This window comes from Cricetulus griseus (genome assembly GCF_003668045.3).
Source record: "Cricetulus griseus strain 17A/GY chromosome 1 unlocalized genomic scaffold, alternate assembly CriGri-PICRH-1.0 chr1_1, whole genome shotgun sequence".
NCBI classification, from domain to species: Eukaryota; Metazoa; Chordata; class Mammalia; order Rodentia; family Cricetidae; genus Cricetulus; species Cricetulus griseus.
Window position 1 is genome coordinate 143,459,683 of NW_023276807.1, and position 22,092 is coordinate 143,481,774.

The 22,092-nt window shown below is 42.6% G+C and overlaps 1 protein-coding gene across 1 annotated transcript in view; it reads left to right on the top strand.

The window, feature by feature from the left end:
• Thegl (theg spermatid protein like) overlaps positions 1–10,552 on the top strand; it is a 34,735-nt gene extending 24,183 nt beyond the window's left edge. The window contains exons 6-10 of the mRNA XM_027390952.2: positions 2,432–2,569; positions 3,981–4,086; positions 8,370–8,501; positions 9,702–9,877; positions 10,206–10,552. Coding sequence (XP_027246753.1) covers positions 2,432–2,569; positions 3,981–4,086; positions 8,370–8,501; positions 9,702–9,877; positions 10,206–10,320 — 667 coding nt within the window. The 3' untranslated portion in view covers positions 10,321–10,552. The remainder of the gene's footprint in view (positions 1–2,431; positions 2,570–3,980; positions 4,087–8,369; positions 8,502–9,701; positions 9,878–10,205) is intronic.
• Positions 10,553–22,092: the final 11,540 nt, after the last annotated feature.

Sequence of the window (22,092 nt, forward strand, 5' to 3'; positions counted from 1 at the left end):
TGGGGGGGGCGGGGCGGGGGGGGGGGGGGCAGAGGCAGGCTGGTCTTTGTGAATTTGAAGCCAGCTTGATCTCTATAGTGAGTTCCAGGCCACTCTAGGCTATGTAGTGAGACCCTGTCTCAAAAAGCAACAAAACAAATCTTTTTAAAATATTTTAACTTAAATATACATATGTGTACTGAAACCCTTAGAAGACCACTTTTCCAAATTCACTCAGTTCACTTACATGTCCTTCCCCTTCTCTTCTTGAATGTATGACTTCATATTTATGTATGGAGCAGGAAGCATAGAAAAATACAGCCTGCTGAGTCAGTTTAAAGTTGTTCCCATGTGAATGTGTTTAGGGCTGACTGCTTGGGGTTGAATAACCTATCAGGAAGCTCACTCCCAGAGAGACTGAATCTCTCAATCACCATTAATGTCCTGTAGCTCTTTGTTTATGGCCAGGGCCTTGTGAGATTCCCCCATACACACTGGCATGTCAAAAGGTGTTGTCATTGTGCAGCTCTTGTTTAGGTGACTATATTTTTGAGATGTCCTGGGCACAGCTTCCCTGTCATATATAGAAGACACAATCTCAGAGCAGACATCCTGGTCTTCTGGCTTTTACAGTTTTTCCGCCCACTCCTCTGTAATGTTCTTTGAGCCTCAAGCATCAGGGTTGCTTTGTAGATGTATCTGCTGGGCTTGCCTTTGGCCAGTTGTGGACTTCTGTGATAATCTTCATTGGCTGCAGGAGGAAACTTCCTTGATGAGGACTGAGAGCTGCCCTTATCCTTGGGTGAAAGGATAAATAGAATGCATTTCATTTTTGCTTTGTTTGTTTGTTTGTTTTCAGACAGGGTTTCTCTGTGTAGCCTTGGCTGTCCTGTCATCCTGTAGACCAGGCTGGCCTCGAACTCACAGAGATCTAGCTGCCTCTGTCTCCCGAGTGTTGGGATTAAAGGTGTGGACCACCACCGCCTGGCTCATTTCTGCTTCTTAAACCAGGCCTTGTACAAAGTGTTTTTTGAGTTTTCATAGTCAACAAGGGCTCTGGTTCATCTGGATAAGAGATCCTGTGTCCTCTGTGTTAAGCATGTAGGACTGTATGAACTCTGAGTTTTTAACTTTCATCTGATGAGACTCTGCCACCTGCTCCTCTAACTTTTTCTGATAGCTGTGCTCCCCCTCCATGGTTACTTTCCCTGTGTGTTCCTCTAAAGTCATCCATTCAAGTAGGCTGCAGTGACGGTATGGTCATCTGTAACACTTTGGTGAAATCAAGTCCTTCTGTCCTCCTCAGCTCAGGAATCCTTGATCCCATTGTAGCAGATAAGGAAGTAGTTTTCTCCATCAAAGAAACCACCACCTCCCTCACTCCAGATGGAGGACTTCATCAGCTCTCTGCACCATACTTTTTAAAAAGCTGCTAAGCATCTTTGAGGTTTTCCCATCTACTGCTTAGCTTCTGCTCACACCCCAGAAGACCACAAAAGTCACAGTTTAACTGAGAACAGGGTGAGAAGAAAGTCACTGACGAAAGACTTCATGGGAGCACACAGTCTTCTAAAAGACTGTGAGATCTGAAGCCTCTGGTGCTTGCTTCATCTTGGCAAATTCTCTCTTGGTGGTAGAGCCTGCTCCTTCTCCCATTTGCATCTTCTCTTGAGAGTCATCAAAGTCTCACTCTGTAGGAGCAAGAGGGATAATAAGCTCTGGATACCCCATTGTTTCAGTTAGCAGCATAAGGTACAGCCACACAACATCTTAATGGTGCTCTGTGACAGAAAACTCTTGAGACATGGGCTGTGTGGCTTTGGTGTGTGCTGTAAATTTGACCTTTTCTCTCTCACTGCGCATACCAGTTATGTTCATCTGAAGTAAAGGATTGCATTCAGGTCTACAGACAGCAATCTTAGCCTTGCTCTATACTATGCAGACACCACCACTACAGGGACATGGGGTCAGGATTCTCTTCCTGTAAGCCAGCCAGAAAACCTACCTGCCTTCCTTTCTTCCCTCTCACCTTCTTTCCTTCCTTCCTTTTTTGAGATGGAGTGTTTGAGGCCAGACTGGCCTCAAGTGGAATCCTCCTGCCTCAGCCTGGTGAGCACAGAATTACAGGTGTGCACTATCACTCCTAGAAGAATTTGGCCTTAAAAACAGCTAATCATCTCCTTACAGTAGTGCACCTTCCCACCAGTTTGGAAGATACCACATTGTTTAGTAAAGAAAACTGCTTGGTTTAGAGTAAGATAATAGAAACGAACTGAAAACATAAGCTGTAATCACTTCTAAAACAACTCACTTCTCCTAGTGTGGGAAATAGCCCCGTGGCACACACATAAGCTTTCTGCCTGCTTCCTAGTCCTAGGAGTCAATGCGACAGAATGCTGTGATGATCTGAATTCATATACCACTGATTCCTTTTCTCTTCGGCAACCTGCAGGGCTCAGTATTACTACAGCTGCGGCAGAGAGTCTATGATTTGGGAGATCCCTCCTCCTGCGCTGATTTCCCAGCCTTCTAAAAGGATCCAGAAGCTCGCAAAACCCAACAAATACAAAACACAGTTTCTGCTAGATAGGTAGAGTATCTCAAATTCCCCAGAAACCCTGATCTAGCTTGCTTATGTGTCACAACTTTGTATAGCTCCAGCTTTGGTCTGAGTGAAAAGGCCGTTTATGTCCAAACGCCTTGGATAAAACTGTTGGATTATCTGCAGCAGGTGAGGGGGGTCAGAGGGTTGTCATCAACTATTACATTTGCCTGGGGCTGCTTGGACAGAAATTCACAGAAAAACTTCCTCACTATCACACAGTAAAAGGAATCTCTCAGCCTGGTATGATGGCTCCTGCTTGTGATCTACAGCACCCAGAAAAACCCACTACAAAATGTAAATCTACTAAGCACTCTCTTCTACAAATATCCATATTCAGGTATCCATGTATCCACACCAGAACACTAGCAAATCAAATCCAGACATACATGCAACAGTTCACATCCTTGTTAAAAACCAACTGACCACAAGTGCAAACTTTTATTTCTGGATTGCCAGTCCCACTCCATGTCCTAATGTTTGTCTTTATGCAATAATACACAATCATGATATCACAGCTTTTTAGTAGACTTTGAAATCATAAACTACCTTTGAACTTTGTTCTTCATATTCATGATCATTTTAGATTATCCCGGGTCCTTTGTATAACCATATCAGTTTTGTTTTTTGGGTTGATGAAAATACTCACAAATAAGTGCTGATGGTTGAAAACTGTGAATATTCTAGAAACCACTTGGTTGTAGACTTTGAAAGGGTAAGTTTTATGTATGTTAATTGTATCTTAATAGTAATAACAAAACCTAGAGCTCTCTACCCTTAGAAAGTCTCACATATTTGAGAAAACCTTTTTCCACGCTATTTGTGGATTTGTTGAGTGACTGGTAGATTTTTGATCAGAGAAAGAATGACCTGGTATGCATGAAGTACTTGGCATAACTGGCCAAGTGACTGAGAGTTAACACAAGGATTACTCTACCTGTACTACAAAAGAGAATGGCCCACAGGTAGTCCTCGGTGATGACTGAGGGAACTAATTATTCAGGAAATAATATGAGGTTTCCGTAGGAAGTGAGGTATTTTTCAGACTGTAGGCCAGAAGGTCAGAACCCATCCAAAATGGAATATATAATTCTAGGGTTTTTTTTCTAATTAAATCAAACTTTTAAAAAATTAGATCAGACTGTATGACGTAGAAGCAGTCTCTTGAGAATTTTGTTTCGTGTATACAAACATATTTACATACACAGTGACACATAAAGTGTATCTTCTACTGTGGTTTAATGAGAAACAGCAATTTGTCAAAAGAACTCGGGTGCGTGGGAGAAAAGTTGTTCCTGCTTTCGGGGCGTGTACATAGCTGCAGTTGGTTTTAGCCATGAACTGTTTGTTCTTCCATCTGAAGTCGTATTTTATTTCCGTTTGCATATCGCCCCCGCAGGGATAACTTAGAGCCAGAGACTTTACATTTCTCCGGACCTTCTCCCCGGATTCTGCAGCTCTCCGTAGCCAAAGGCACAGATCCCAACTATGTTCCCCCTAAAAGCGTAAGTGGCGCCTGCCTGTGTCATGCAACACTCTCTGCCAGTTACTTCCTGTGTGGCGAAGTACATGGGGAGAAGCGGTTTGAGGGAGAAGGGTTGGCTTGGGCTCACAGTTTGAAGCATACAGTACGTCACAGAAGGAGGGGGAAGGCACGGCAACTGGTGACTCCACAGTGGCAGCAGTAGGTTGGTGGGACTCCAAACTGAAAGCAGACAGGAAGTATAGCCAGGCTACACTTGAAAGTCTAGTGACCCACTTCCTCCAACGAGGTGCCTCTTCCCAAGGGTTATTCAATCCTCTAAAATAGCAATGCCCATTGGATGGAGACCAAGTGTTCACACATACAACACTAAGGGAGACATTTCACTTTCAAATCACAACTCTTCTCTTTTTCTTTGTGGGTTTCCCCTCTTAGAAAATCAGTTTTGCCTGAGCTGTCAGGAATAGATCATAGAAGTAGAACCACGTGTGATATAAACAAGGGATTTATTGCATACGTTAGCCCTTGAATAATTTCGGGGACCAGATGAGATCTATGGCAGGCTGGTAGACAGTGGAGAGGTCATAGGGATGAGTGGGAAGTTACTCAGAAGGTATCCCGGGTGTGGGGTCTAGGAAGGGTTGGTAAGGAAAGTAGTATTTAAGAGTTTAGAGCACTCCACTTTATTGGAAATTCAGGGTTTAGGATCCCCCTGTTTTTTGGAATCTGCCCATATGTCACCATTCCAATTCTCAATGTTTCCAGCCATTGTCCATTAATTGGGCAAATTTGAAAATTCAGATTTTATTGTAACCCACCAATCCGCAGAATTAGATTGTAGTTTTCAGACTCTCCAGCCCTGTGACAATAGAAGATAAAGGTTTCCCTTGATTGGAAGTCATTTCTGATCCTTTATCTGGATTCTAAGAGGGAAATGTTTCTGGAAATGTTTTTATAATTCATGCTCCATTTAACAACCCGAGAAGATTATTTTATTTTTTTCAAACAAGCCCTCCAGCATCCTTACCAGCATTGTTCCTCTTTATTCCATTGACATGTTCTTGGCGTCAACTGTTGTTTATAGCAAAGCCCTTCAAACAATTTTAAACTATATTTATGTTAATTCTATTTGATTTATTTGTAAGTGATTTTGTCATCTACACTGAAATATTAGATTACTGTCTTAAAATTTAATATATTAAACTTACAAATAAGGCACAAATGACTTTCAATTTTTTTTATTTATTTTATGTGCATGGTTGTTTTGCCTGCATGTAAGTCTGTCTCCCACTTTCATGCCTGCTGCATAGGGAAGAGGCTGTCAGCTCCCCTGGGCCTGGAGTTACAGGCCACCCTATGGGTGCCAGAAATTGAACCCAGGTCCTGAGCTATCTCTCCAGATTCAAATGAAAAAATTTTTATAAATGTTCTAAGAATAAACACAAAATTTTATTTACTGTCACAATTCTAAATCAGTTCCTTATTTAGTTATACATGGAATAGAGCAAATTCTCTTAAATGCACTTAAGTATGCATATAATTTTTATATCAATAGTCTAAAACTTACTACAAATTATGAAATTATCATTTTATTCCTTCTGCATGTGCTGTGTGCATATATGTGTAGTGCTCTCAGACTAACTTCTGAGAGAAAACTATAGATATATTCCCCTACAAATTCCTTCTTGTTAATTCCCAAGGGGATCACTTTTTTTTTAAGTAAACCACAAAAATATTGTTATCAAAATCAGAAAATGTAAGACTAATACAGTAGTACTTTATCTGCCCTATGGTCCATGTTCAAATTACATTGTTGTTGCATGTATGCTCTACACAAATGATTAATCTGCGTGATTAGTTAATGGTTAATTCTATTATCAATTCCTTACAGTTAACTATAAATATACCTCAAGTTTAACAGTAACTCTTGCCCGAAAAGGAAGCCAAGGTCCTCTGTTGGGTACCTGACATCATTTTTGGATTGATGAACTAGAAGAAGCCTTTAACTGGCTGTCATTCTGAGTCCCTTTTTACAGGAACTTTGTCACAGTCTACAAAACTGAAAAATGTTTGATCTCACGACTCACCTAGCACCTACCCACCGTTCTCTGTCCACTCAGCTACATTCATGACTTCTACCCAGATGAACCAACCCATAGATAAACCAACCGACTTGGGTTCAAACACTTGTTGGCTTTTAAGAGACTGAGTGTTATGCACATGAGTTCTGCAGATCTCACACAGCATTGTCCCACTTGCTGTCCTGATTTAAAGGTTTTATTTCTTCTTACTCACATGCCTCTCTGTGGTTATTATAAGAGAATAAAAATTCTGAAAGTAACTAAATGGTGGTGACGCACGCCTTTAATTCCAGCACTCAGGAGGCAGAGGCAGGTGGGTCTCTGTGAGTTTGAGGCCAACCTGTTCTACATAGTGAGTTTAGTTCCCAGCTTGTAAGATATCCTATATTTTCTTCTAGAAGTTTTCTAATTCTTGCACTTGTAATAGATAACTAAATAACTAAATGTGTATGATCTAATTTGAAGTAGATTTTTTGGGGGGCATGTGTTAGGTAGAGATGGAGGTTTCTCTTAGTTCCATACAGATATTCATATAATTTGATTATTCCTTTTCTCTGTTCAGTTATCTTGGGTCTGTTTATGGACTCTGGAATCTGTTATGACTACTTACTTGTCTATTTTTACATAGGTACTATACTGTCTAGATTATTATGGTTTTACAATAAATATTTATTCTAAACTGAAATGAGATCATGTAAGACCTCTAGTTTTGTCCACATTTTCACTTTGGATTTGGCTGTGGTAGCCTTCTGCATTTCCACACAGCTCAGACTCCATTGTATTTTGTTGTGTTGTTTTATAGAATTGACTGATTGTTTTATTCCCTTTTTGATTGAAAGGCTTAATTAAAGACAGTGGTTAGCATATTCCTTCACTTCACCTAGAGCCCTGTAGCAGACAACGCGTTATTCATAAAAGTTCTTTGAACCCTTAATTAGTTCTTCATGGTGTTGAGACATGCACCATCCTCAGTTTGAATCCCAGCTTTGCCATTTCCTGGTTATATAAACTTGCACCATTGAACCTCCAGTGCCTCAGTGCTTCTATCAGTGAAATAGGAATGGAAACGAGGAATAAATTATTGAATGCATGTGAAATGCTATTGCTGGTAACTCACTCAAACAACACAAGGACAAATTTGGAAAACAATTTACTATTTTTTTCCTGTAATTAAAGACCTATTTTGCTGCCATTGGTTGATATATCTCCCTTCAAACTCTTTTTTAAAACTTAATTTTAGATTTATTTTATGTGAATTTTGCCTGCATTTCTTTATATGCACCACTTGCATGACTGATGCTGGCAGAGGTCAGAAAAGGACAACAGACATCCTAGAACAGTTGGTTGTGAACCAGGTGTGGGTGCTGGGAATGGAACCCTGGTCCTTCATAAGAGCAGCAAATGCTTTAAACCATTGAACCGGCTAATATCTAACTAGCTACCTGGCAGAGGGGCATGTTTCTGCTTTCTTCTGGCTTTCACTGCCTTTCTTACTTGTTCCAATCAGAAGAGAGCTGCTTAGGTAAATGTCCTTACTGTGGTGATCTATAATGCCTAGAACTCCTTTCCCCAAAGGGTTTTAAAAGTCTTCTCTTTTGGGTGTTCTCATATGGTAGACCCATACATTCTCTTGGCCGACTTCATATTTTGTTTTTAATTAATTTTTTCATTACATTTATTCTCTCTCTCTCTCTCTCTCTCTCTCTCTCTCTCTCTGTGTGTGTGTGTGTGTGTGTGTGTGTGTGTGTGCGCGCGCGCGCGCGCACGCGCGCCTGTGCAATGCTACCATGCTGCCATGGTACACTTGTGGAGGTGAGAGGACAACCCCAGTGGAGCTGGTCCCCTCCTTCTACCTTGATGTGGGGGACTGAACACATTTTGTCATGCCTGCATGGTGAGCACTTGACCTGCTGAGCCATCTCACTAGACCTTGGCTGACTCTCTTAGTCCACAGGTCATCATTACAGCCTATTTCTAAGTTTATATGTGATGTCAGTGGCTGTCTCTCCATCTGTCATGTAAAAACTGAATCTGCGGAAAGCTGGCTTGGGCCCTGTAAAGTCTACTTTGAGTAAGACAGAAATTGATCGATCCTGTGATTACTGTGGAATTCCCATCCTATCGGTTGAGTCATTGAGAAGCTTAGTGACTCTGAGCTCAGACCCTAATTTTATAATGCTGAGCAGGACTGGCACTCACATACTGTTTTCTTTTTCCCTCCTAGATTGAAACCAAGATTTCCTTCTCTACCTTGAGTGCTGTTGCAAGTCCAAGGATCATAGACCTTGCCCACCCAAGGATCAAGATAGAAGGCCTATGCTATGAGAGAGTAAAGAATGAACTGCCAATTCGTCCCGTAAGCCATCCCTGACTCACTCATCGGCTGTCTTTCTGATTGCTCCTGAGATGTTATTTTGCCTCAACAAGGCATAGTCCAAAATCATCAGAAAAGATAGTCTTGAAAGTTGTCTGCAGTGGGAAGGGAGACTTGCAGATATGAGATGGGGAAAGGCAGAGCATGGGATTTGGAGTTAATGAGCTGGTGTGAATCTCAAATGAGATCTCCACATTGAGGACTGGCTGGTACACCACCCTCCTTATTTTACCCATAAAGCAACAGTAAAGAGACAACATGGAAGATGTGTCTTCCAAAGCAAGACAAAAAGACAATAGTCAGTTGCCATGTATTCATATGGCACACAGTAGGCACTAGAGCCTGAACTAGCACCTGGCAAGTAGTCTCCCTCTGAGCAGTTCATATTGTAATGGAAAAAGCAGATGATAAACAGGCAGATGCGTTTACACTATAGATAACATACATGTTATGAGGAGGATTAAATGGGCCAGGTACAATGGCACACACATGTGTTCTCTCAGTGCTCAGGAGCCTGAGGCAGGTGGAGCTCAGATTTGAGGCAGAGTTGAGTTGAATAGCATGAGCTAGACACCAGGGCTTTAAGATTGTCTTAAACAGGCAAACAGATAAGCAATAAGATTAAATAAGTACTGTAGAGAGGGTCCATTAGAAAAAGACCATCTGTTCCTGCAGGTCAGGAAGCCCTCCTTAGGGTCTGATGAGTCTGATCTAGATACAAATGAGAAAAAAGTATCTCAGCCAAGAATGAGGAAAGACATCTTAAGTAGAACTAGGAAGTGCAGAGGTCGGAGGCAGAAAGAGCCAGGATGAACGGAGGCCTTGTGTGGCTGCCAAGAGTCACAGTGTCCCTGATGGGGAGGGGGAGAAGATGAGGTTAGAGAAATGGGGTGGCCTCTGCAGATACAGGAAGGGGTTAGTACCTGAGCATGGTGTGTTCCTTAGCTTTAGGAAGTACTTGCTTGGCAGAGTGTTGTGATGACGAACTGGAAATGATGGCGGCAAGCCACTCAGAGCTGTTCTCCAGTAGCCATCAGGGGAAGGCTGGATTGCTTAGGCTAAGAGGGGAAGCAAGGAGATCAGCAGGGAACATGGACCATCACAGTATTGTAGGAGAGGAATGGAGGGAGACAGGCATGGGGAATCCTGGGATGGAGAGTTATGTCTCTGTTTTTGCTACAGGTAGCCCCTGCTGCCCTGCTTGCTAAACCTACTGACCGAACTGTAAATCTAGCAAAGTCCAAACGTGTTCATGAAGACTATCTCCCTGCCCGAGATCCCCATTGGCCTGTATCTTATGCTGCTGCCCATTCTCGGGTGTCTGACAGAATCCAGGAACTGGCTCATCCACCGGCAAGGTATAGCAATTTAAGGCTAAAGCAGAGAAGGAAAAGTTAGGGGTCTGGAGAAAGGGGGAAGGTTGATCTAAAGTTAAAAACCAACAACAAAAGGCAATTTTAGGGGGAGTGGAAAAAAGCAAACCCTTTGTCATCTGACAGCATGCAGGCCCTGCATCATGCTTATAGTGTCTTGAGTCTTCATTTCCTCACCTGTATAATGGAGACCATGAAATTCCAACCTGACAATAATACCCTAGTGCTTAACATGGGGGTGGTGTGTGTCTGGGATATATCAGTTCCTTTCTCTCTTCTTAGTTCAGATTGGTTTCTTTTTCTACTATTCCAGGACTTCAGTGCATATTGTATACTATGACCCTGACGTCTTTAAAGTCAAGCCTTCTGCTTTGAGAGCACAGTGTTCTCCCAGAGTCAAGGAGCTGGCGGAACCCATTGTGCGCTAACTTCAACCAGCCAACAACCCGAGGCTGACACGAGTTACGGAGTTCCGTATCCGGAACATGCAGCAGATGACTTGGTTCCCTGCCTTTGTGTTTACATCTTACCACTATCCTCCCAAATATGAGACTTCCAGGGAGTGAGCATCAGATAGGCACTGTCTGTGATCCTGTCTTTACCGAGTTTGGGGACTCCACCCTGCAATAAAGGGGAAACCAATACCTGTTTCGAAATCTCTCCCACTCATCCAGGCATTTTGGCAGCTCCCTCATTGTGCTGTGAGGAGGACTCACTTTCTCACATTTGTGTGCTCGCCTCCCCCCCGCCAATTTTGTCTCCAAACCTTCTCTACAAAGTCCTGGGAACTGAGGTCACTGTTAGTGCTGCCTTGTCAATCTCCCTTCATCATCTGGAAACACACACACACACACACACACACACACACACACACACACACACACACACACACACACACACACAGGAAGAGCTTCTTTGGATGAAGCGAAGTGGTTTTCATAGGGAACAGCTTGCTTACTTTAACCTCTTCACCAGTCTCCATTGCCTGGCTCCAGGCTCACAGTCACTCACCATGAAGGACAGAAAAGAGATACCCGCACTATGAAGCAGTATGCACCCACAATCCCTGCTACAAGGGAGGCAGGAGAGAGGGTGTGTCACCTGAGCCCAAGAGCTCAAGAGTAATGGGCAGCAGTGACCTCCCATCTCAAAAAGATAAACACAGTTTTAAAAGGAAAAGGTTTGGTGATGTGGTACATATCTGTAATCCCAGAATTTCAGAATTTGGGAGACACAGGCAGTAGGATCTACCACATAAAAAGACGCTATCTTGGAGTGTGTGTGTGGAGGAGGGGAAATCAAGATATTGTTTTTAATGGAAAGCATGAAAAATTCTCTATCACATTGTATCTGCTTAGAGTTGGGTTTTTTTGTTTTTGTTTTTGTTTTTTTTTTTAATGTACCACTGTTTCAAGAATTTAATTTTTATGGGACAAGCCTAGATTGGCACAAGAATGAGTTTACTTGAAATCTTATTTTACAACTTAAGAACTACATCTTGAAGGATGTTGGAAGGCAATATTATGTACTAGTTTCTTTTTTTTTTTTTTTTTTTTACTGTGAGCTTGGAGTTAGACCTGGGTTTGTAGCTCTCCTGGGCCATTTACTGGGCATTTGAGCTTAAGCAAATTGCTTTATTCCCCATGCCTCAGTTTCCTTTTATATAAAGAAGGTTCTCCCCACAATGTTGAAAAGATTAAATGGAAAAAATGCATTTAATAAAGTGTAAATATGAATTGAAATTTGTTTTTAAATTTCACTGTGTTTTCTGGCAGGGAGAAATGGCATACTTCATTCATATCAATGAGAAAAATGTGGCATGATTTATTTTCCCTCATCAAGTGCATGTTTGTTGACTACTTTTCTAGGCACTGTACAAGGGACTGGCAGTACATCACAGTGATGTACAATCTCATGGCCTATTCATTTCCATGACAACCCGTTAAATAAGTTTAAAATGGCCATAGCAATAGTAATATGAAGCAGTGTTGTGAAATAACAGAATAGAAAGCTCCAATCCCCTTGGAAAAGTGAGGGAGGTTTTCTTCAATGGAGAGACAGTTGAACTGGAAGCTGAACACTGAGTAGGAAAAACTTAATTTCAGAGTGAACAGCAAGGTCTTCCAGAGATCGGGAATGTATGTTTCTGGGATGTATTTGAGTATCGGGTTATCTTGCAGTGATTCTTCCCCCCCCCCCCCCCCGTTGGAGAGCATCTTCAGTTTCCTTTTCAGGAGTTACCTTCTACTCACTCAAGCTTTATACAGGGGGATGGGCGCATAGCTAAGGATTGGGACAGTGCTCGTCTGACATGTGCAAGGCCCTAAGTACAACGCCCAGTACAGACCCCATTATCTACAATGTGAATAGATAAGTAAGGGGGCTGGAGAGACGGCTCAGTGATTAAGAGCACTTGCTATGCTCACAGAGGTCCCAGTTCAGTTCCCGGTGCTCACATGGCAGCTCACAGCTACCTGTAATTCCAGTTCTAGGCAATCTGAGGTCCTCTTCTTGCCTCCTAGGACAATACATGCACATGGTCCAGTTCCATATACACTGGTAAAGCAGTCATACATGTGAAATGATGGGGATGTCTTCTGTACATGTGTTTCTCTTATTGGTTGATGAATAAAGCACTGTTGGCCAATAGGGAAGCAAAATAGATGAGACTAGGAAAGGAGGAGGATTCTGGGAAACATAGGCAGAGTCAGTCACCATGTAGGCTGCCAGAGGAGTAATACCATGCCACAGCCTCTTGGCAATACATAGATTGATAGAAATGGGTTAATAATTAAGACAGAGCTAGCTAATAAGAAGCCAAACCAATGGCCAACAGTATTATAACTAATATAAGTCTCTGTTTTATTTGGGGCTGATGTGGCAGTGGGCCCAGGCTGGCAGGAAAGAGTTTCCGTAACAGTGAAATAAAAGTAAAATTTTGCAAAGAAAAAACATAAGTAACAAAGTTTTATGGGGCTGGGTATAGTGGCACATGGCTTTAATCCCAGCATTTGGGAGGTAGAGGCAAGAGGATCTCTCTGAGTTTGAGGTCAACCTGGTATATATATATATATATATATATATATATATATATATATATATATATATATATATCAAGATCCGGTTTACCAGTGTTATACAAGAGACTGTTTCAAAAAAAAAATTGTGATGACTTTTCTTCAAAGTGCCTTGGTGAAAGGGTGGACACTTGCCCAAGCCACCCAGGCCTAGTGGCCAGTGTCTGAAACTCTGGGTCTTATGTAGAACGATACCAGGGTGGGTGTGACATCTCCCACTCTGGGTGTTCTGATGCTTTCCCACCTGTAACCCTGGATCTCCTCTAAGTCCCTTGCCCTCAACTACTCCCACAGCCTTCTAGTAAATCCTTCATAGCAACTGGGAGAGCACATCATAGGCTGAAAGAATGTTGATGTGGCTCCAAAAAAGAAATCTACAAGATGCCGGAGGAAGCTGGAGGAAGGGAGCCAGGTACTTGGGGGACAATGGAAAGCTACTGAATTAAGTAAATTAAGTAGAAGAGGGTATAGGATATCTTTGGTCCATAGAAATCATGGCTGGACTTTGGGCAGAGAGCAGGAAGCTTTCTTGAATTGCCTGTTAATTTTCAGCTCAATAAGTTATCACACTAACTCGACACTGTCCTTGCGTGAGATGCTCCAAGTCTCTTGTGGACATTTGAAACTGAGGAGAGTGCCAAGCTATTTATACTTTTTCTATACATGAATGGATATGAGGGCATTTCATTTATTATCACTATTATTACCTTGGCTTTTTTTCCCCTTTCAGACAGGGTCTCTTTATGCAGCCCTGACTGTCCTGGAACTCACTATACAGATAAAGCTGGCCTCAAACTCATAGAGATCTACCTGCCTCTGCCTCTTGAGTGTTGGGATTAAAGATGTACACTACCAGACCATAAGGATGTTTAGTTTACGCCAGGCAGTGACAGGTGGAAGCACATGCCTGGGAGGCAGAGGCAGACAGATCTCTGATTTCAAGGCCAGCTTGGTCTACAGAGCAAGTCACAAGACAGCCAGGACTACACAGAGAAACCTGTCTCAGAAAACCAAAATTAAAAAAAAAGAAAGTTCAGTTTATAAAGTAGACATCATCATAAAGTAGACATCATAAGTGGTAACAATGATTAACGTTACCACAGAACATTATAACACACTTGTTAGTGTGATCCTTCCCCCTCTCAGAATGTCTTCATATGTAGTCACCCTTCTTGTGATAACGTGAGATGGTCCAGTGCCTCCATGATGAGATGAAGCTGAGAAACTGACAGGCATGTGGCACAGCACTAGGCTATAACTGATCGTCTGATATCTCAGAAAGGCACCAACTACTTTAGATCACTATGTATGCATTTTCCTATTTAGTTAGAAACATTTACCTTTTTGCATAAAGGAAGCATGTTACATATTCTCTTTAGCACATTTAAGTTACCCATGTCACTTCTTCTTTGAGGACATGATTAAGTAAAATAAGGATTGCCTGAAGACAAATATTCTGATACCACAAGGACAATCTGGTAACCCAAGATGGGTACTAAGTGACTAACAGATACGGATGACCGTATACAAAAGTAAATCATGTCCCAGGTTGGAGGAATGGGGGGTTGGGAGGTAGGGGGTTATAAGAGGTTATTTCGATACTCAGAATAGCAAACAATAAGAAACCTACAAACCGGGCTGGAGAGATGGCTCAGGGGTTAAGAGCACTGACTGTTCTTCCAAAGGTTCTGAGTTCAATTCCCAGCAACCACATGGTGGCTCACAACCATCTGTAATGTGATCTGGTGCCCTCTTCTGGCACGCACTGTATACATGATAAATAAATAAATAAATCTTTAAAAAGAAAAAAGAAAAAAAGAAACCTACAAACCACCACTGGGATTATCTATTTAATAACTTTATAAAATGAAATCACCGATCATGGAGCTAGAATAAACTAATGGAAGGGAAGCTTGCAGACTAGCCTTGGCTCACAAAATGGGGAAAGTGGAGTGATTTTACCAACTGTTGTCTGCTCTCCACAGGCTTGTGGACAAAGGTTTTAGTTTGGTAGAAAGAGCAGGTAACACTTCTTCATTCAGCTCCCTACCAGTTTTCTTATTACCCCCCCCCCGCCCCAGTTGGCCAGTAAAAGCCTGCCTGCATGGTTAGAGTACAGAAGTGTGATGGTCACACAGGTCCAACTCTCCTACCTTAATTGATCCTTCTTTCTTCCTTCAGAAGACTGTCCATTCTGTTCTTTTGTTTGTTTGTTTGTTTGTTTGTTTTGAGATAGGGTCTCCCCATATAGCTCTGACTGTCCTGGAACTCATTCTGTAGACCAGGCTGGCCTTCAACTCACAGAGATCCATCTGTCTCTGCTGGGATTAAAGTCATTCGCTACCATGCCCAGCAGGCTGTGAGCTCTAAAGGGCCTGTCTGAGGAGGTCCTGATCCCTGGTATCTTTGGCAACAGCTATACCAGAGGCCTGAGGAAAGGTGCCTGAAGACACTTTCTTTCAGACTGGGTGTGAATTTTCCTTTTCCATCTGGGAGGTGTTCCCCGATTAAAGAATGTTCCCACCCACTGTGGCATGCATCTGCCTGCCTGTCTAGTTCCTAAGGCGGAGGTATGTCCTGCTAGAACTTCCAGGATGATGGGCATCCTGGGAGGGATTACCAGTTAGTGTAGGCATCTAGCCAGGGATAGAGAAAGGTGGCTGTAGGGAGTGGAGATCGGGAAGCAGAAACTTTCAGAATGAGTGGGCTCATTCTGAGCCACACCCAGATGCCAGGAACACAGTGGCTGTGGATAGGCAGCTTCGTAGAATGAACTGTTATGTCTAAGCCTGCATACATACCTTGGGACTTGAAGAGTTTGAAAGTGCCACCTTCTTTACTTCAGCAGATTTAAAACATGGCCAATGCCCTCTTCTAGCCTGCAGGCTTGCATGCAGGCAGAACACTGTATTCATAATAAATAAATCTTTTTAAAAATGGAAGCAAAAATACTACTATTAAGTTCTGGCTCCCAAAGACCATCATGTAGCTTTGGAACAAACTAAAGTTGAGCTAATAGGTTGCCCAGGCTCAGTGCATCAGGGCAGCATTGGAATAGTTTAGACTAAGAATGAGCCAGAATTTGAATTCTCCACTTTTTTACTGTGTCTTTTTTCTGTTGTGTTGTCTGTTTCCTGTGGGTCTATCTGTCATCTGCTCGTTTTTTGTGTCTGGTGTTGGTGTTGCTGTGCATTGATGCCATGATCATGTCAACTCTTATAAAGTGAGACATTTACTTGGGGCTGACTCACAGGTTCAAAGGGTTAGTCCATATTGCCATGGTGGGAAGCATGATGGCATGCAGGGAGACATGGTCCCGAAGAAGTAGCTAACAGTTCTACATCCGAATAGGCAAGAAGCAGGAAGAGTGACACTGGGCCTGGCTTGAGCTTTTGAAACCTCAAAGCCCACCACCTGTGACACACTTCCTCTAACAAGGACACTCCTACTCCAACAAGGCCACTCCATACTTGGTGTTTTGTTTTTGTTTTTGCGGTTTTTAAAATTTGTTTATTTATTTATTTTGGAGACTGATTCTTTCTAGACAGCCATGGCTAGCCTGGAATTCACCATGTAGACCGGGCTTTTCTTGAACTTAAAGATCCCCCTTCCTCTGCCTCCTGAATATTGGGATTAAGGGAAAGTGCTTGCTAGAAATTGATCTCAGGACCTCTGGAAGAGCAGCCAGTGTTCTTAACCACTTAGCCATCTCTCCAGCCCTTAGACTAGTTTTTAACATAATATTTTATAGTGGGAAATTACCAATACGGAGTCAGGTAGAAATATAAGGGTATTTAATAGGGAAAAGCCTTACTTACAGAGCGACCTAGCCAGCCGGTGGGTCAGCAGCCTGTACAGCAAGTACCAAAGAGAAACCGAAACCGCAAACGCAGTCACACTACGTCACTCTGACCACGCCCTCACAAGCCTGGTCAGGCACACCTGTAGCCAGCCCCTAAGAAGGCGTGGCTACAGCTTCCCCTACAATATTTTTTATTGATTATTTTGGAATTTCACATATTGCAACCTAACCACACACACTTCCCAGTCCTCCCACATCTGCTCCCCAAAAGAAAGAAAAAACCCACCTCCCCAAAAGAAAAAAAACCACATATCCAATTTGCTTTGCTCAAATACAGAGCATGATCAAACTCCCAGTGGCCCTTTATAGAAAATTGAGTCCTTCCCCTCCTGCACCGCTGCCAGCAGCCTTCTGTTGTGGAGAGCTATACTTCAGCATCTTTATCACATTTTTTTTTTTTTTTTTTTTGGTTTTTCGAGACAGGGTTTCTCTGTGTAGCTTTGGAGCCTATCCTGGCACTCTCTCTGGAGACCAGGCTGGCCTTGAACTCACAGAGATCCACCTGCCTCTGCCTCCTGAGTGCTGGGATTAAAGGTGTGTGCCACCAAAGCCCGGCTTATCACATTTTTTTTTAAAGAGAGTAATTAATGCCAATCAGCAATTTATTTACTTGTAATTAAAAGCATTTCTAATTATCATCTCATCTGAAATATGTTCATAGATTAATCCTTAAAATGTTGTTGTGGTCAACATCAATGGACATCAGAAGAATCTGATAAAACAGATGACAATGTACTTCTGAAAAATAGAGCTACACACACTGAGAAGAAACAATTATCAATATGTGCTTGGTTTAACAAAAAGCAAATACCACACACACTGCAATCCATCAGATTAAAAAGCACATATGTTGACTGAACAATCCTTTATCACATTTTTTAAGAGTTCCAGGTTGAATAGTTTTAAATGGTCTCAAAGCATATTATTAATATTGCAAAGGCTGGGCAAAAGTACATGTTTCTGAAGGCAAGACATTTTTGAAAAAGCTATTCCCAAAGTTCAGCAGCTTGGTTTTCATAGCATCTACCAAGATGTTGTGTGTAATATACATCAGATTTGAGGGGCCTGGTCTAAGATCTTTCAAGAGGAAACAAAGCCTGATTTAGACAGAAGGAAGACAGATATTGCAAGGCAGGGACTGCCAAGGGAGCCTTGGAGAGCTCGCGAGATTAATGACATCCTTTTAGGATAGTAACAATAAAGGTTATTGACAGTTTCGTCTTTGTGGGCTGATGGGGGCGGTACTTCTGAGTATATGTTTGTCTTATTGGTTGATAAATAAAGTACTCTTGGCCAATAAGGAAGCAAGGTAGGTGGGAGTCAAGGAGGATTCTGGGAAATGTAGTAAGGACAGAGTTGCCATGTGAGCTGGGGAAGACAGGACACTTGCCGCTGGCATCCTAGATAAGTTTATAAAATATATAGATTAATAATTATGGTTGATACTTAAGACAGAGATAGCCGATAAGAGATCCTAGTCATTGGCCAGCAGCATTGTAATTAATTTAAGACTCTGTGTGTTATTTTGGGCGCCCATGTGGTGGCAGAGCAGCTTGGCGGAAAGATTTATCGTTACAGTGGGCAGGCTTCCCCGAGTCATATTCTGGAAGGCAGAAGTGAAAACAGTGCTCACAGAGACAGTAAATAGTATGGGTGTGAGTGGTTTGAGCTCAGTTCTCTTCATTTACCTTTAGCATTGCTGTAAAGATGCAGAGAGACAATGAGTGAGATGCTCTGGGTCCAGTGTGGGTGCCTGGTAAATTCCCACAGATTGTCTCCATTCATACTGTTATCCTCTTATCCTAATTCCATCACTCTTACCAGCTTGCTAATGTGTAAACCTCCACCTCCAGAATTATTTTCCCATGACCTAAGGATTCAGGTCTTTTAAGAATGCAAACACATTCAGAAAAAGAAGTCTCATGACACGTTAAAAGCATTTGCACCTCAACAGGGTGCTGTTTATAAAATACCAAATAGAGACTCTAGAAGCTTAAAATAGAAGCCTTCCTAAGCCATTAGAGGAGACAGCATCAGAGGTCCTCAAGCTATCCTGGAGGAGCTTTGCCCATGCCCACTTCCAGGCCAGAAAGACAGACAGTAGCACCAGACCCAGAGCCTGTGACTCATTTTTTTTCCAACTTTTTAAAATTTGAATTAGAAACAGGATTGTTTTACATGACAATCCCAGTTCCCTTCTCCCACCCGTCCTCCCCTACCGCCCCCCCCCGACTAAAACCCTACCTGTCACATATCCTTTCTGCTCCCCCTGGATGGTGAGGCCTTCCATAGGGACTCATGTTTTTTTTTTTAGATAAATTTTTATTGGGGCTGAAGAGATAGATGGCTAAGCACACTTGTTGCTTTTGCAGAGGACCCAGATTCAACTCCCAGCACCCACACAACTCTCTATAACTCCAGTTCCAGAGGATCCAACATCCTCTTCAGGCTTCCACAGGCACTGCACTGTAAAGAGACACCCTAGCCCCGCCCCAGGTAACCCGGACAGGTGTGCCAGGACATGCCCGTGAGGGCGGGGTGAGGGGAAGTCTAACGTGACTTAGTAAAAGTAAAAGGGGGTTCTTAAGGGACCACGGACACGTGGACACTCTCTTCTGCTCCCCACCCTTCTACTGGCGCTGGTCCTGGCTCCCTCCTCCTTCCTTTGGCCTGCACTTGGCTAGTGTATCTGAATAAAGAAAACCCAACATGTGGCGCCCAACATGGGGCTCGAAACAGTGTACTTCAAAGATGTACTGACCTCGGTATGGAAACCCAGACATGTGTTACGTTGGGGTAGGGGTTTTGCATTTGTTTCCACAGGGGAAGAAAATCTTTGGATACCATCAAAATTGATCAAGATTTGAGTTGAAAAAGACAACCCTCTCAACAAGGATGACTGACAGGTATTTACTGAGGTATATCTCATGAACTAAATAAAAGCCTCCCAAAGGATGGGAACTGCTTTGTTTTTATCCTCACAGGAAAACCCACCTCTGGAAGTCAAAGGACACTGCATAAGTAGATACTTAAGGAAAGAAGGTAGCTTTAACATCAAACAAAAGGAACGTGCCATACGGTAAACTTTACTCTCAAATAACTATTTCTTTTCATTTCCTAGTCCCTATTCAATTAAATCGATGCTAGATTTAGGGCTGGATTTGGCTTTCCTACCCTAAAATCCAAGCATGTTATTTTAAAAAAAATTTAAGTTTTTGTGTTATATCAAGAAGCCAATTGCTGTAATACAGAATAAATGAAGAATTAGAGGACTATCTTTGTCTTTTCTTGGCTCTTTCTTTCAAGGCCTACACCCTCTCATAATTGTCGTTTTTCAAGGATTGCCTTTCCCAGTACACATACATGTGCAAGCGAACATTTCTCTGATGACACTTATGTTTGAGTCCCATACAGCCAATGAGGAGCAGCCTGACAACAATCCCTGCATGCTCTGGAAAAAGAATTGGACTACACCTCCCCGACTGCACTGGATTCAACTCACTCCGTTTCGACTGACACTCCAACCTGAACCTCGAGTACTGACTTCAATCAAGTTGAGGATTTCAACCTAGATCTTCAATCAAGCAAATCTCATCTAACATGGACTAGAGATAACTCATTAGAGACTTTCCCTGTACTGGCATTTTTTTCCCACAGGACCCCACATGGCTACCATCGTCCCATTTCAGCAGGAAGTAACTTAGAATATGCTACGCCCCTGTTCCCCATTATTGTTTATTAGGGTAGTGAAAGCTTAGTTAGAAATAACTTTCTTATTGTTTAGAGTTGGGATTGGAAGGAGGTGTTCAAGTTAGACACCCTTTCCACATGACTTTAGGGCTTAGCCGGAATAGACATAGTTAGGATGTGCAATAGCAGATTATTGTATCTTCTTATATTTCACCTTTATGCTTGTTAATTTTAGATGTTTTACACTACTAATTTTTAATCCTCTTTTAGACTAAAAGGGGAATTGTAGGGAGACACCCTAGCCCTGCCCCAGTTAACCCGGACAGGTGCCTCGGGACACTCCCGTGAGGGCGAGGTGAGGGGAAGTCTAAGGTGATGTAAAAGGGAGTTCTTAAGGGACCATGGACACGTGGACGCTCTCTTCTGCTCCCCACCTTCTACTGGCGCTGGTCCTGGCTCCCTCCTCCTTGCTTTGGCCTGCACTTGGCAGTGTATCTTAATAAAGAAAACCCATCACTGATCACATGCAGATAAAATACCCGTATGCATAAATAAAAAAAATTAAAAATTGTTTAAGACTTATTTTTAATGGTATGATATATTCTGTATGTATACGGAACTGTGGTGGTTTGAATAAGAATGGCCCCCATAGGTTCAACATGGAGTGGCACTATTTGAGAAGGATTAAGCCTTTTTGGAGGAAGTGTGTCACTAAGGATAGGCTTTGAGGTTTCCAAATCCCAAGCCAGGCACAGTCTCTTTCTCTCTGCCTGTGGATCAGGATAAAGAGCTCTCAGCTCTTTCTCCAGCACGATGCTGCCTGTTTACCACATGCTACTGCCATGATGATAATGGATTAAACCTCTGAAACTGTAAGCCAAGCCCCAGTTAAATAATGGATTAAACCTCTGAAACTGTAATCCAACCCCCAGTTAATCGCTTTCCTTTATAAGAGTTACTGTGGCCATGGTGTCTCTTCACACTGACTAAGTTAGAACTCACGTATGCAGTTACCCACAGAGACTAGAAGTCTTCAGAATTCCTGAAGCTGGGGTTATAGGGGATTGAGAGCCACCTGGTATGCATGCTGGGAACAGAATCCCTGTCCTCTGCAAGAACAGAAGTGCTCTCAGCCACAGTGACATCTCTCTATCCCTGAGGCTCTGACTCCTCGCCTGGTGGGTCAGGCTTTCTGGTTCACTCAGATGTGTCCAAGATCTTGGTATTAGGGTGTCCCCTGTCAAAGAAGGGAACTAGATATAACAGTGGCAGAAGAGATGCTCTGTTATCTCTAGAGAATAAATCAGAGTTTGTCTTTGTCTTAATTGGGGGTCCTATTGCTGTGAAGAGACACATAACCATGGCAACTCTTATAAAGGACAACATTTAATGTGGGGTGGCTCCCTTATAGTTCAAAGGTTCAGTCCATTACCATCATGGTGGGAAGCATGGCAATGTGCAGGCAGACACGGTGCTGGCTACATCTTAATCAGAAGGCGACAGAAAGTCAAACTGTGACACTGGGAGTAGCTTTAGCATAAGAGACCTCAAAGCTCACTCCCACAGTGGCA